This window comes from Ceratotherium simum, chromosome 6 (genome assembly GCF_057802395.1).
Source record: "Ceratotherium simum simum isolate JZ-2026a chromosome 6, ASM5780239v1, whole genome shotgun sequence".
Lineage (NCBI taxonomy): Eukaryota > Metazoa > Chordata > Mammalia > Perissodactyla > Rhinocerotidae > Ceratotherium > Ceratotherium simum.
In genome coordinates, this window is record NC_141905.1 from 66,592,495 (window position 1) to 66,608,541 (window position 16,047).

Genomic DNA, 16,047 nt, shown 5'->3' on the forward strand with positions numbered 1-16,047 from the left:
AATAGGTCTTTTCTCATTAAAAAGTAAATATTTTCTTCCTGAGAAAATAACGTCTCTCTCCGAAGATAAATCCTCTTAATAGGAGCAGTAGAATGTAGTAGAAATGGTATGACTGCCAACCAGGAAGCCTGAATTCTAGTACCAACTTTGCCCATAACTGTGTGATGGCAGTAAACCATTTCCTGTCTTTGAACCTTAGTTTTCTCATCTGTAAAGTTAGGGTGTGGTGTATGATGATCTCCAAGTGGAGATCCTTCCAGTGGTGTTTCCACCCTGACACTGTATGCAGGCTGAATAAACTTTACAAAGGAAACTTCCAATCTGCTGTAGGACAATACATTCACTTTAATTCTAGTTAATCTATTTACTCTATGCCAAGGGAAAACAGGGACATCAGATGAAAATCCCACATTTTCCTTTGTCAAGGCTCATTCTGATTCTTGTGACTGATTGGTCAGAGCTCTTACAAGGGAGTAGGCAGCCTCCACTCAACAAGACTCATTCCCTACAGCTGCCATTCAGAAATGGTAATGATATACCTAGCCCTCGCCCTCCTACATTCACAGCTGCTGACCTGAAAAGTACGATGCATCAGACATTTTACCACCTTAATATCCATCAACTCGCCTTTACACCTCTAATCTCGATTTAACTGTAATGGATTTTTAGGTGGTTAGAGACGTTAGGCAACCAAGACAGAAGTCACATCATGAATAAGTAGCATTCTGAATATACATTTCTTACCTTACGCTTGTTGGTGGGACACACGTAGAGATAGCTCAAAATTGTTTTCAACCCAACTTTATCATTCAGCTTCTCATAGGTTGTCCCATAATCAGTTGACCTGTAATTCAAAAGGAACAATAATGAGGACAGAAGTATATGTCATTTGGCTGCTTGTCAGTATAATGCACGTTTTACATAGTAGCATGGCTCTCGGGAGGTTTCTAAATGATTCATATAGTATATAATAATGCTTAATTATGTACACAGTAGCATCATGTGAGTGGTTAACATTTGCATTTAAATTGAATTGGTAAAAATTAAAACTCCATCTCTCTACTGCTCCTTAAAGTACGCACATTGCATAAAGAATGTGGTTAATCTTAAAAGATTAAGAGATGAGGATGTCCCTTGAATTGACCAAAGAAATATGGAGTTTTTACTCAGAGTTGACATTTCCAAACTTTTGCTTTATCTTTGGCACAGTAGAAAAGCAGGTTCTCCTGATTTATCTACAAATTGTGTTTTCTTTCATGAGTCATAGAATATACGGTGGGTCAGTCCCTTCAAAGGTCATTCAGTATTTTCCTATTATTTAAGAGTAAGAAAATGTCTTAATAGTAAGTGAGATTTCACAGTCTTACTCAGTGGCCCTTTCTAGTGCTAAGCAACCTGGAGTTGGGAGGACATTACTTCTTGGCACTGACCCTATCTTTTTAGAGATTTTCTCATCTTTCTCTAACCATTGGTCAATAACTTATCAATTTAGATTGAACAAATAAACCTTAATGATCTTCTCTATGAAAGACTATTATATATTTCAGAATTGTAATCATTAAAACCTTGTACAGTAGGAAATGTTATTTGTATTTGAAGAAAGTGGTTGAGAGAACTTAAGTGACACTTTCAAAGAAAACAGCTGATAAATGGCCAGCTAGAATTTGAATCCAGGTATTCCGGTCCTAAAACCTATGTCATTTACATTATATCACAGCTTTTTTTTTTTAATTTAAAGGAAACAGATATAAAATTCCTTCTCAGCCTTCTTTTTACATATAGGAGATTCCCAATGCAATTCATTCATTCATTCATTCACATTTCTTGAGCTTCTAAAATGTACCAGGCCCTGGATACAACACATTGTCCCTACTCTCAAGAATCTAACAGCTTTATTTGAGAGGCAGCAAGATAAAGTCATAACGTGTTAAGTGCAATGATAGACATAAGAATTAACAAGGCATAGAAAATAAAGTTGGTTTAACCAGAAAAACACAAAAATGTAATCATTTTAATTCATTTCTGATCTTACATATTCCTGCAGGTCATAAAGACTAAATAGAAGAAGTTTGTGTTAACAACCTTATCACCATGCATTAAGAGCCTACTCTGGACCAGCCACCAAAAAAAGAAAGCTATATAATATGTGATCTTGGAATGCAGGAATTAAAAATTTATTTTGGCTGGGGATACGGGACATTTTTCCCCTAAAATTTATGTATGTTATATATAAATATTATAGATAATATTATATTATTATAACTATATCTATTATATATTTTATATATGTATATTACAACTAGTCAATACTTCACAGAATATAGATGATACACCAAATCACTGCAGATTGGGGTGTTATGCAAAGCTTCTTGGAAGAACTGTGGACCACCTTGAAAATGGAAAATGGGTAGGACTTCAGAAAAGGGATGTGGTAAGAGCATCATCAAACCAGTAAACTGGAAGGTGCCAGTGTAACCCAAAGATATAACTGGCTTTCTTCAGGATCAATCTGTACTCTATCCCAATCAGACACTGGCTTGATAGCCAAGAATATTTGAAGGGCATTCCAGAACTCTTTCACAGGAGATCTTATCCATGAACCACAACAAACTTCTTTAAATCCTCCTTCCACATTCATCTTTGTCTCCTCAAACTCATGCTGGTATGAAATTTCCTCCTACTCTCTAAGAAGTATCTGAGACTTCTTTCCTTACTTAGTCCAATCTTGGTGCTGGGCATTTTTTTCCATTCTTACCCTGGCCTTACTAGTTAAGTAAGAAGTAAGAAGGGTAAGTAAGAAAAGAACTTTCTCTCTTACTAGAACTTGCTTGTCTCCAAAATTCACTAGCCTTTCTCTACCTCCTTTTATTGGATAACTGTTTCTATTCATTATTCTGAACCATACTCCCAAGTTCAAGAACAAATAGATGCAAAATCTATCTAGGGGGGTGATGAGAAGAGGATAGAATGTGCAAATACTGATACCTTAATAAATTTTGCCTAGTGATAGACGGAAATCAGTAGGACTATGTTGGAGATGAGAGAATGGTTCAATTTTCCTAGTGAGATAATGGGAAAGGAGGCTAGTGAAGTAGAGACCAGTCTATAGAGGGGTGATAATTAGTTTCTTATAATTTATATTAACTTGTTCCCTGAGCTACTCTACTCAATGAATATTTTTACATTTAAAAAATACACTCTACAAGGGCAAATTGTACATTTGTATATGTGTGTGTATATACTTAACTGAAATCTCAATGCGACAAGAAGATAATGGAGTAACTAGTTCAGATTTACATTAGCAAATTTTTTTTCAGAAAGCTTACCATACGTTATTGGATACTGTTCTCTTATTATAACATCATCAACCCAAATCCTTCAAGGTATATGCCATTATTTTTTGCGCTACCTCCTGTCCCTTGATTTTTCAAAGCTCAAAAACTGAGTCAAAAGTTGTTAATCCTCAATTCCAGCAGAGCTACGTGTTTAAGCATCATGGCATTGTAATAATCAATAGATAGTAAGAAAAAAGTGATGCATTTCCACACACCTAAAATGGCATAATGTAGCAGTTGTCCAAGGTTGTCCCACAGAACTAGAATTAGATAGTGTTGACATGTGTCATTGGTAAAACTAACAATCAGCTGGGATACATTGGTACAATGGCACAGAAGTGAAAATATCCAATACTTGCAAACCAGTTGGTACCAAGTTCTCTGAGTAATGCTCCTGCCAGCCTTACCACATGGTCTCTCCCTTGGAGACCTCCTAGATCTCCTCACAGTCCAGCAACCAAAAGATTGAGGGCTGGCACAGTAGAAGTCCTCAAGAAACTTGGTGTAGCACTAAGGTGAACACCTGTTCTGATTGGTCAGTGCCTATGCCAACTAGCCTGAGCCCCAGTGAAGGAGACAGTGACCTTGGAAGAGGCACCACACTCTGGAAGGCAACTCCTAGTGCCCATCTGCAAACCCCCCTTCACAGCTAACAGATGCTTCCAGTTATCCTTGCTTGGTCAACCATGGGAACTGCAGACTCCTAGGGATGTGAGCTCTGAAGAGCAGAGGAGAGACAGATAGTTGAACAGCAGGCTGGCTGGTGAGCCAAAGTATTAGCTGTTAAATATTTTAAGTATCATCCCTAGGTATGGGGGAGAGGAGTGTTATGCAAGATCAAAAAATGTTAAGAAATGCTTGATTAGGCAAAATTTAATGTTCCTTTACTTCAGAACTTATAAATTTTATTATTCTTATATACATATATAAATTTTATTATTCTAACATATACTGTGAACCTCTTAAATGCACATTTCATGGAGTATTTTCCAAACACATTTGATTATAGGATCCATTCTTGAGAGATATCTAATGAAATTAGTGTTCTGAGCAACATATTTTAGGAAACAATATCAAAGACAAAAAGAAAGATTATGGATCCTGGTTTCATAAGAAAAGGGGAATAATAAAAATATTTAAAACAAATCAAATTTGCAAAGAGAAATGCCAGCCTATGCTAACCATAAAGTGACTACTGTTGTTAATGTGAAAAAAAAAGTAATCTTAAAAAAAAATGTATCATACACAGACATATTGAAGACACAATATAAGCAGCCTTGAATTCTCAATTTGTACCGTTAATTTTAAAACATTCCAAAGTAAGCATTTTTTTTTCAGGTATGGTTTACAGGTTGACTTAGCTACAGATGAAAAACAGAGCTTCTGTCAACATCTATGTTGTGCTGGAAGAAGCAAAAAGCTTAAAAAATAAGCATTCCAGGAAAATAAATATGCAAGTGATTAAATCAAGGCATGCTTTTGCTTTTGATGCTTAATCTTTACCCTTTTTACAAACATACCTTAAGTAGTACTTTTAGAATATTTCAAAGTATGTCTTTATTTAAGTATTTACTATATGCATAGAGCTGAGATGAGTCGCTCTGAGTGGTGGAGAAGCACATTCAAGGCGTGGCACCTGCCCTGCAATACCTTATGACCTCTTTGAGAGGGCAAAGTCTCCCAGCAAACTTGAAGAAGGGATCAATATTGGGCATGACTAGTTTCCACAAAGAGTGGTAGAAATAAAATGTGTGATTGGATTTCTTCTACTATAATCTTATACCATCAAATGAGATAATAAATAAGCACAGAATCATTTGTAAACTAAACTAATCCATAAAAAGTGCTGAGCACAATGACTGGCATGTAATAAGCAATCTGTAAATGATAGCTTTTGCTATTCATTTTATCACTCATTTTTTTCTTTATTTTTTTGTATTCTTTGCCCAACACTTACTAAAACCCATAACACGAAACCTCAAGGAAAATCTCAATCACTGAAAATGATTTAGATTTAGTTTGCTTAGAAGAGAAGATATTCATGAAGCTATTGTTGTTGTTAGTACCATGGAGTGGATTCCGACTCTTAGTGACCCTGTGTACAATAGAGTGGAACCCTGCTGGGTCTTTTTGCGCCATCCTCTCACCTTCTGGTGCTCTATCAGACAACGCTCTGCTGCTATACACAGGGTTTTCATGGCCAGTTTTTTCAGAAGTGGGTGGCTAAGTCCTTCTTCCTAGTCTGTCTTAGTCTGGAAGCTCCGCTGAAACCTGTCCATCATGCATGACGCTGCTGGTATTTGAAATATTGGTGGCATAGCTTTCAGCATCACAGCAACATGCACCCACCACAGTATGACAAGGGACAGACAGGTGGCGTGGCTCCCTGATGGGAAACGAACCTGCGTTGTAGCAGTGAGAGCACTGACTCTTAACCACTAGATCACCAGGGCTGGCTTCTCATGAAGCTATTACCATTTTTAAATGTAAAAAAATGTAGTCTATCTTAATTTAAAGAATATATGCTAGTAGTTTTATGTGGTACTTGGATCAAAGAGGTAAAGGTAAGAACTAGACTTGAGAGTTAAAGACTCTACACTCTGCTTCTATAATAATTGTGCCGGGATTCCATTGCTGCACAGACTATAGTGCTTAAGATACCTACCAGATAAGAAAAATGAACGTTTATCGGGTGTTTACAATGTGATCTAAGCTCTTTACATGCAGAACCCCATGAGATGGACACTGACATGAATCACACGTTACAAATAAGGAGGACCCAGAAGTATAACCAGCCTACTTAAGGCCACAGAACTTGGAGGGTGTGGTCCTCACCCAGGCTGCCACTCCAGATGCAGCCTGAATCCTTTCCTCCACGCTATGTCGCCTCTCTCAAAAGCTACAAGAGGAAAAGAAAATATACTTACAAAATCTAGTTTTGCATTTCTTAGTAAAAGGAATATGAACGGAAATTGCTCGAAGTTCTACATGGTGCAGACCAAAATCTGGCTTTTCTTCATCCTGGTAAAAAGACAGAGGGCCTGCCAGGGAGAATCAATTTTAAGAAAAGTATACGCAGAAACTCTCACAATGATCTAAGAGAAAAAGAAGGTACATCTTGGATCTGGTCCACCCCGGCTCCTGGGAAGGCTAGAAATATGGACAAGTGAGTGCGTCAATCTGTTAACGATTTGATGATGTTGCATGAAGATTACTAAAATGTCACATCCTAATAGAAAGAGCAAGTACTTGAAGTCAAAGAGAACTGGACTCAGGCACTCACTAGCTGAGTAACCAGTCAGCACCCTGGTTTCCTCAACAAATAAACTCCAGACTTGCTATGGACACTTCACATTTACTTTTTTATCTAATAGGTTTGTGATATAAATGTGAGATGCCTAACCCTTAATCACTCCACTTCTGCCTGTTCCCCGTCCCCTGACCACTGCAGCCTTGCTATTCCCTTTACTTGGAAAGCTCTTTCCCTAGATACTCCGACAAATGGCCCCCTCACTTCTTTCTGGACACTGGTCATGCTATATAAAATAGCAAATCCTCTCTGTCCCCCAGTAGTTGATCCTCTTTAGCCTCTTTTATTTTCTCTTCGTAGTATTTACCCCTATTTGATAGATTTTTACTTGTTTTTTAATGTCTGTCTTCCCCCACCAGAATGTAAGTTCCATGAGAGGAGGAGAGATGTCTGTTTTGTTCACTGCTGTCTTCCTAGCTCTCAGAAGAGCCCCAAACACAGCCAGCACTCACAATTTGTTTTTGACTGACTGGCTGATTTGATGGATGCTGGCTCGTCTTTGTGGCCTGTTGGCTTTCTATGATTTAAAATTAAGAAGCTCACATAATTTGGCAAGGACTTCTGCAGTCCCCGCTATTAGCAGATACAATCTACTGTGTGGGACGCAGTGGGACTGCGAACATGCGAGCATGTTCGATGCTCCTCTACTTTTTAATCAAGAAACCTCTGCCTAGCACCCATTTCCCGACTACTCTAAATGCCATAAGGGCAGAACATATCAACTCCCCAGTCCCCAGGACAGAGCTGGCACAGGTTGCCTTCTGCATATGGAGGGTAAATGAATGCATAAAGCCTGAGGGACACTCTTTGAACCAAGGATGAGCCAGGCTACTTGTTCAAAAAGGCTTTAGAAAGTATCCAGATAACCCCACCTCCTCCTTCTTCAACTCCAGGCCCCAGAGAAGGAAGATGCTCTACCCCAGACACGTCAAGCCATATTGCCAAGGTCACAAAACAAGGTCTTGAGCTGTAGAGGGAAGCGCCGGGACAGGAAGCATGGGGGCATTACTCAAATCGGCGCCAACAAGATGTCCTGAACGCGGAACAGTGTTTACCTCTAAATCAAGCAGCTGAGGCTTCTGTGTTTTGTTTCTTTCCTAAAATCATTAAGAGCAGCCACTTTCATTGCTCCTAGCACATTTGGTGGCATAAAAATAGCTTCCAAAGCCAAAGGCACACTGGCTGCATCGCAGACTCTGCTCCTTAATAACTTAGGATGCATGAGGTTAAAGCAGTGAGAATAATTTAGGGTTTGGAAAATGTTTGCGAGTGAGTCGACATTTAAATAACTTCATTATCATTCATTGACAGATTTTTTTTAACCTGTCAGTGCAATTGATATTTCTATTACCATGTTATAACAAACCCCTGCACATTTTAAATACAGTCACCAGATTCCATTAGTCTACCCACTGTCAAGAAAATATCTCCAAATCCATTTTTCATAATACCTTGAGAATATAATAGGCAATCTACATCAAACGATGACGTGGAGCTGAAGGAAACTGTCTCCTGCTTTCTAAGGATTCTGCCCTGAAATACGTTCACCTGTCAGCCTAAACATATAATTTAAATGTGCTGCTGAGACATTATGGTGCATCCTGAGCTGAGCAAGCCTCCCTCTGTTTCTCGGGTTCCCTGAGCTTTTCAGATTAACTTGCAAAATTAGAGGGAAGGGGGTTAAACAGTGGGGAAATGCGCATCAATGGGATACAAAGATATATCCACTCTGCCATATGTCACAGAATTTGGAATTTAATTGTTCACAACAACATTTTATTTTTTAAATGTAAGGGATGGTTACTTATGTGTTTAGAAGTTGTAAAAGTTCTTTCTCATTTTCCTGGTCTTGCTGTGCCATTGTATTCTTTTCCTTATTGATCATGCTGTGTTCTTGATTTTCTAGTCATATAGGGCAGTTGAGATAAGAAACCAGAATGTATTTGATTGTGACTGTACGCATATTGCTCCAAGGAAAAGGTGGCAATATGGTATACAACACATTGCCACACACATGCCATATATTTCTGCTGTAGGTAAAATCGTTCGTCTATAATACAGAGAGCCTTAAAGATAGGGGTTACCTTTACCTCTGAAACATCTGCTAGTTCATTTTTTGAGTGTAAAAATAACCAAAATTGATACCTGGTCTGACTGTTTTGCTTAAGAAAGGGAACGCAAATTAACTGAGGCAGAGGTCTCTTGTTTAGCTTTTTTGGAAGCAGGTATGGGGAAGAGTATTATCCTTAACTAGGTGATGTCCACGACCTCCTTCTTAGACACACACACACACACACACACACAAAGGATTGTCTGCCCCCAGAGTCTCTTATTTGTCCCCTCCACTTCAGCTCTTGCATCCCTGGGGCAGGCCATTACCATCTCTGCTGTGGCTAGAATTTGTGCAGTAGTCCAGGTAAAACTAACACTTGCTATTTCTCATAGATATCAATGCAATATCAACTGCTAAGCAGACAAGCTGGTGATAGGGAGGGCAGAGGGCACATAATTCCTTCTCATCTTTCAAGATTCCACTCCACAGTCATCTTCCCTGGGATGCCTCTCATGACAATGCCAGTCAACTAGCAGACTTTATTCTTTCTTCTATGACATCCTACATTTTATTGCAATTGTCTATGTTCACCGTCTTCTGCGCTAATAGACCATGTTCTCTGAAGGCAGAACTAATTCATATTTATCCTTTCACTCTTCTTTCTGCCCATCAAAATTAACTTACATACTTCAAGGCTGGACTCAAATATCCCTTCCTTCACTGAACTTTCTTACATCCCTCTATTGAATGGAATGACTCTCTCCTTTATATTCCATGTAACTCATTTGAACCTCTCCTATATTGCTTTTTATACTCTGCCATGTATTGCCTTAAATGGATCTGATCTCCCCTACCTGATGGCCATCTACTAGAGAGCACACTGCATTTATGCTTACTCTTCTGTCTCTCTCTCCAACATTGTAGCTGCTTCTTACAATCCAGGAGGTGTTCAAACAATGTTGTTGATTAAACACACTACTCTTAAATGTTCTACTCTATTACTAGAAAATATAATTTGAGAAATTTCACATTTAGCTTTTGCATTTCTTTTTGGAGGGTGAGGGAGCAAGAAAATTTCAGGGTTCCCTGCTGAGTTTGTGTCAGGCAAGAGTAATTATGAGACATAAATATAAAAGAATTTAGGGGCTTACTTAGGAAGAACTCAGACAAATATGTATGCAAAATGTATTATGCATTAATTTATTAAAATATTATATATAAATATAGCAACTGAAAATATAATATGTATTTATCAGTTATACAGGTAAATATAAATTTGGGAGGGGAAGGGCATGTCTGATCAGCTTTATAAAAGGTTCTCTCTTTTTATATGGCTCTAATCCCTAGGCATTTCTGATCCAATGCATAGTGCTTCCATCATCATGCTGAGGTCACGTCTTCCTAGGCTGCATTATTCTATACCCATAACTGACTGTGCCAAATAGTTTATGAATAATAATAGTGAACATTTATTGAATGCTTAACACATACCATACTCTGGGAAAAGCACCTTACAAGGATTACATCATTTAATTTTCATAACATCCTATGAGTTTGGTACTGGTATGATTCACATCTTATGGATGAGGAGATTGCGACTTAAAGAGGATGACCAACTTTCCCAACGCAACAATGAGCAGGACGGCCTGGATTCAAACCTAGGCAGTTAGTCTCCAAAGTCAGCATGCTTAATATATAAAGATATGGTGGCTCATCCATTCAAGTGTTGTGCTCTTTATAGATAGAAAAGATAGAAAGTTTGTCAGGAAAAAAAATGGAATTTCCCAATGGAGCTCCCAGAACTTAGATCATCTGTCTCTCAAACAATGAACCACCACTGTTTATATCTGCCAATTATCATCCTAAAGTCAATTCTCTATTTGAATGAGGACCCCTAACCCAAGCATCTAATAAACCAAGACTTCAAAAGTATTGATGGTACTAGGGATTACAGACTTTCCCCCTAGTTTTGAAGAAGGCACCGCACTAGATGTGAAGTGACATATATATACACATCCTTCGTTTCAAAATCCCTTATTATTCTAAATGAATCCTTGTTTTAGAATTTTGTCAGAAAATTAATTTAAGCTGCAACTGCTCATTGTCATATGCCATTTCTGCCAGAGTGCTTCACTCTTCTCTCACATGGCACTTGGTTGGCTAAAGGAGCACTGTGATTGCCTTGCCTGGGAATATGCAAAAATTACTGAAATATTTACCAAACGAAGCCAATGTTACTCTGTCCTCCAGAACATATATATGAAAATCGTGAAAAACGTATTCTGAAAGCATATGTGACTAAAAATTTGGCACTGATAATGGTATTTACTTGCTTCCCTGATATTAAATGCTTCAATTATCCTAAATTGTGGAAGTTATTCTCTGCATGCCATGGTGTAAGGCTAGCTTGTTAGCTGTTTTCCATAGATGGTGGGAGCCTCAGTCTCACAGGCAGGGTGTGTAACTGAGCTTTTGATACCTTGAGTTTCCTAATGAGTTACTTCCTCATGTGTAATTGGAGAGGACTAGACCAGCTGATCTCTAGCCTTGAGTGTAAAATTCAAAAATTCCTATAGTTGGAGGAGTTTTAGGGAACTCTACATCCATAGTGAAGCCTACAACACACTTCTGAGAACTTAGACCTAGAGACAAATATCATTCCCAAATTGTAGGAAACAACTAGGGGCTGAAGTGTCAAGATGGAGGTATATCCTCTTTGTCTGTTACATCTTGTCAGTTTTCTACTTAGCTTCTTTAAGGGTGAAATGATTAAGCCTGGTCAGAAAATATAGTTTGTTCATCATTGTATATCATTGCAATGTCTTATAATCATGATTTTTTAATTTCATTTTGAGGAAAGCTAAAAATTCTAGAATGTTAGAGCTTCAATAAGGTCTTAAAGATGCTATCATCTCAATTGAATGGTTTTCCTTTTCTTTTAAAGCAGTGTGATAGTGTAAGCCCTAGTCTAATTATATGTTAGACAGATATGGAGTTATCCTCACTGAAACATCTGCCTTCCACCTCAACCCACCCACACACACATCCTAGTTTCCCTCTTTCAGTAACTCTTTAATATTTTCACACAACCTCTTGGGATCAATAAAGCATAGTTTCTACGCAATAGAAGTCCAACCTTATGATTCCACAGATGAAGAAGCTAAGACTCAGGGTAAAGTAGTCAAGCTTTTAGTTGAGAACCAAGTCATGAAGAGAACCCAGGTTTTCTGATTCTTGTGCTGAGACATTTCTCAGAACTACAGGTTATCAAATATGCAAATGTACCCTCATCTCATCAGAGAAAAAAAAGTTTATAAATACAGCCTAGCCATCTCAGAATTAATTAATACTGTAAAAAAGGAACATGATACTATATATGAAAAATTTGATTCTCCTCCAAAATATAAAATAAAACAAACAAAAAAATCTGAGGCTTAGATGTATAAGAAACTGTCTAACTACACTTTGGAATCACATCAAACTGAAATGAAAATTATGGTTACATTTGGGAAAGGGATCAGGACTAGGGATGGTAGTTGATCAAAGAGGATATTAAAAATCAAAAATTACATATAATGCTTACAGAGAATGTATTCCAGCATCTCTCATGGAATAGAGTTTTTTTTAAAAAAAGCCCAGAAACACTTCAGTCATTGATCTCTATCCCTTCCAGTCTGCACAGAGTATATCCAACTGACGACCCACAGGCAACAGGCCTTTCACAAGATCTGGATGGTCCAGCCAACTGGAGATGGAGCTGTCACCTACACCATCACTCCAGGCCACACAGACATTGGTCCACAAGTACCCAGGAGAACTGCCAGGTACCAATGCCCTCAGCTTTTCTAATTTTATTTAAAAAGGAAAGTAATCCAGAAAAACTGGCAGTCCCATCCAAAATCTTACCATAACCTCTTCCTTGAATTCTTAAATGCTTCAAGATTAAAACAGTATAAACTAAGACACTCAGATCTGTCTTCTCTTGCATCTTTCTGTGGCACTGGCAGTACCTGAATACTTGGTAACAGGTGTTCCAAAACGTTCACCAAAAGTCCAAGACTTTGATTCTTCATAACCAAGCATAGGGTGTAGCCTCTATGGAGTTAATCTAATTATTAGAAATATGGTGTAGCAATAGAGTGTAGTGGCCCATTTATTCATTCAACAATTATTTATGTTGTGTTTCCCCTGTTCCAGGCCTTGCTCTGGTCACCAGCAATAAAACAGAGAGAGGAAAAAAAAAAATACAGAATTGCTGTTCTTGTGGAGCTTAAATTCTAGTGGGAAGAGACAGGTTGTAAACACATAAACAATCATATATAAGTAATTTTTCAGGTGACAATAAATACCACGAAAAAAAGAAATAGAGTAACGAAGATGAAGAGTGAAGATGGGGTATACTACTTTATATAGGGTAGTCAGAGAAGGCCTCTCTGATAAGGCATTTGAGAATAAAGCTGAATGATGTAAGTGGGGAGGTATATACGTTGAGAAAGAATGTTACAGGCAGAGGGAAAAAAGTGCAAGGGCACTAAGCCAGGTCCAAGCTCAGCGTCTGACTTAGGGCAAGGAGGTGAGCATGCACGGAGCAAAGGCTAGAAACAAGGAGGAGCAAAGCTGGTCACCCCTGAAGATAACAGCACCTAGGCCACATTGAGCCTTGCATGCCATGTTAGCCTTTGGAAGCTTCTGAGACAGGGAAGAGCATCATCTTACTAAGGTTTTAACAGAGTGAAGGTTCTGGATTTACACTTGGGAGCTTAGTTTTCCTATCTATAAAATGGGGATAAAGACAGTATCTGGGATTGTTGGAATTGGATTCCAACAATCTATTCCCAAAATGGGATTGTTGGAAGGGTTAAATGAGATGCTCCCTGTAAAGCTCTTGGCATATAGTGAGCATTTATCAATGTAAACACTTATTATTGTGGTTAGTTCAAGAGAATTTGCTTCCAAGGAACAGAGTTAGGAGATATAATCTGAAGGTCTAAAGGACCAAAATTATATAGGACGTAATAGATCACTGACTTAGAAATACTTATCTTAAATCCTGATGGAAGAATAAAACAGAAAAAAATATGAATGGAAAGTGAGATTGCAGCATGATTTCTTAAAACTGAGATCATTTTCCTTGATATATATTCCTAGAGGATATTTAGCAGGACATGTAGATAATGGCGAGGCCTGTGTAATTTGTATGTTGGGCTTCAAGGCCTGAAATACTACATACTTGAAAATGAGATTTCATCCCCCCAAAACATCAGAAAATATTGCTTGATGGAGGTGAGTTGGTGGCATTGTTTGGGAGAAAACTTATTTCTGAACAGAACTTATTTCTGATATCATGCCCCAGACTCTTCCTAAAATATTTTGGCCATATAACTCATTACTCCTCACCCCCCTAAAGCCACCCAAATTAATTTTCCTCATACATCCTTGCTTTTTACCTTCCTATTTTTCAAACTACATTTCTCTCATTCTCTCAAAAATAATATGTCCTCCAACTCACCTCCATTAAGCAGCATTTTCAATTTTCAATAGCTGGCTCCAATTTCTGATTGCACCAATAACTTCTTCAACTCAATGCCTTTACACTCCTCTCACTTCAGAACATTTAGTGTTTATATGCCTACCTTACAAGAAAAGCGATTAGGGGTCACCCTTCCAAGAGAAGTCAATGCCAGGGCTTGTCATAGTAATGGGCTCTGAAGTTGCCAATGCAGGCTTTGCCAATGACCTGCTGAGTGACCTTGGGCAACTTGCCCAACCTCTCTGGGCTGTTCTTTAATAATGCTGATTGACCTCAGAAGGCTGCCGGGAGGAATCACTAATCAACCTGATTGTGAAACACTCAGTCAATATAAAGTGCTTTATAAATATTTACTAATGTTCAATGAGCTCACTGGATCTGAGAGGCAGTGAGATTTACATAATCACAGAAAACCCTGTCTAGACCCCAGAATAACAGTCAACATTATGCCTGAAATGGTTATTTTCTCTTAAAACTTACGGATACTGGGGTCAGCCCAGTGGCGTAGCAGTTAAGTTCGCGGGCTCCACTTCGGCAGCCCAGGGCTCTCGGGTTTGGATCCCGGGTGTGGACCTATGCACCGCTCATCAAGCCATGCTGTGGCAGGTGTCCCACATATACAGTAGAGGAAGATGGGCACAGATGTTAGCCCAGGGCCAATCTTCCTTAGCAAAAAAGAGGAGGATTGGCAACAGATCTTAGCTCAGGGCTAATCTTCCTCACAAAACTAACAATTAAAAAAAAATTATGGATACCATCATCCTGGGATGGTTTAGATTTCTTATCCTAACTGAGAGGAATGAATCAGATCAGTGAAGTTTTAGTCACCTACTGGACAAAGAAAACAGAGATTCTAGTCCATTAATGTGGTAAAATTGTATGCAGGGAAAAAACTATATATAATAAGATCTTATAATAAATTGTGTGTAAAACTGAGCTTATCACTCAACAAACTAAGTGAATTGAGGACAATGTATCATAAACATACATTGGGATAAATATTCAATAAAACAAGCAAGGATCCTACTCTCAAGGAGCCTACATTTTAGCATTAGAAACAATCAACCCCACCAATAAGACTATTTGATATTTTCTTGTTTACGTTAAGTACTCAGATGAAAACAAAAGAGGGTGTTGCTGTAAAGTGACAGTGTGGTGGCTATTTTAGATTGGATAGCCTTGGAAGACCTCTCTGAGCAGATGACACAAGCTGGGGAGGAGAATGGACGTGCATTGGAAGCAGAGGAAGCTACAAGCTCAAAGGCCTTAAGGTGTATTCGAGAAACCACAAGAAAATTGTGTGCTTACCGCTTAGAGGGTAATGAATAGAGAGGAACAGGCAGGGCTAGATCATGTAAGGCCTTCCTTGAGTATAGGGTAAGAAGTTTGGATTTTATCATGTGTGAGACAGGAAGGCATAGGAGGGATTTGATCAAAGGCATGTCAGAAAGTGACAACATTTTTAAAGGACCATTTGGCTGCTATATGGAGAATAAACCAGAGAATGGAAGAATTAGCAAAAGAAGGGAACAGGTGATGAAGGTGATGAGGGTGGGCTTGGATGAGGGACTTAGGCCAGGAGTCATTACTGGTCTTGGTTTGTCAGTGAGGGACACTTGTATCCTGTCATCAAGTTATTTTTTGCATTAAAATGTAGTAACCTATGATTATTTCCATTAACAATTCATAATAATTTCTATTTATTATTTATAACATTTTCTTCTTATAACTTACAACAATGTCTTCGATTTATGCTCTTGTTTAGCATAATCTTGATTCAGTGCCTGATCCTTCCCTTTGATTTAGGACTAGGCAATTC

At 38.3% G+C, this 16,047-nt stretch overlaps 1 protein-coding gene across 5 annotated transcripts in view; it reads right to left on the reverse strand.

Moving 5' to 3' along the window:
• Positions 1–16,047, reverse strand: part of SORCS1 (sortilin related VPS10 domain containing receptor 1) — a 487,586-nt gene that overhangs the window by 227,192 nt on the left and 244,347 nt on the right. For all 5 annotated transcript variants that reach the window (XM_087432564.1, XM_004428057.3, XM_087432565.1 and 2 more), the window contains exon 3: positions 745–844. In XM_087432564.1, coding sequence (XP_087288690.1) covers positions 745–844 — 100 coding nt within the window. The remainder of the gene's footprint in view (positions 1–744; positions 845–16,047) is intronic.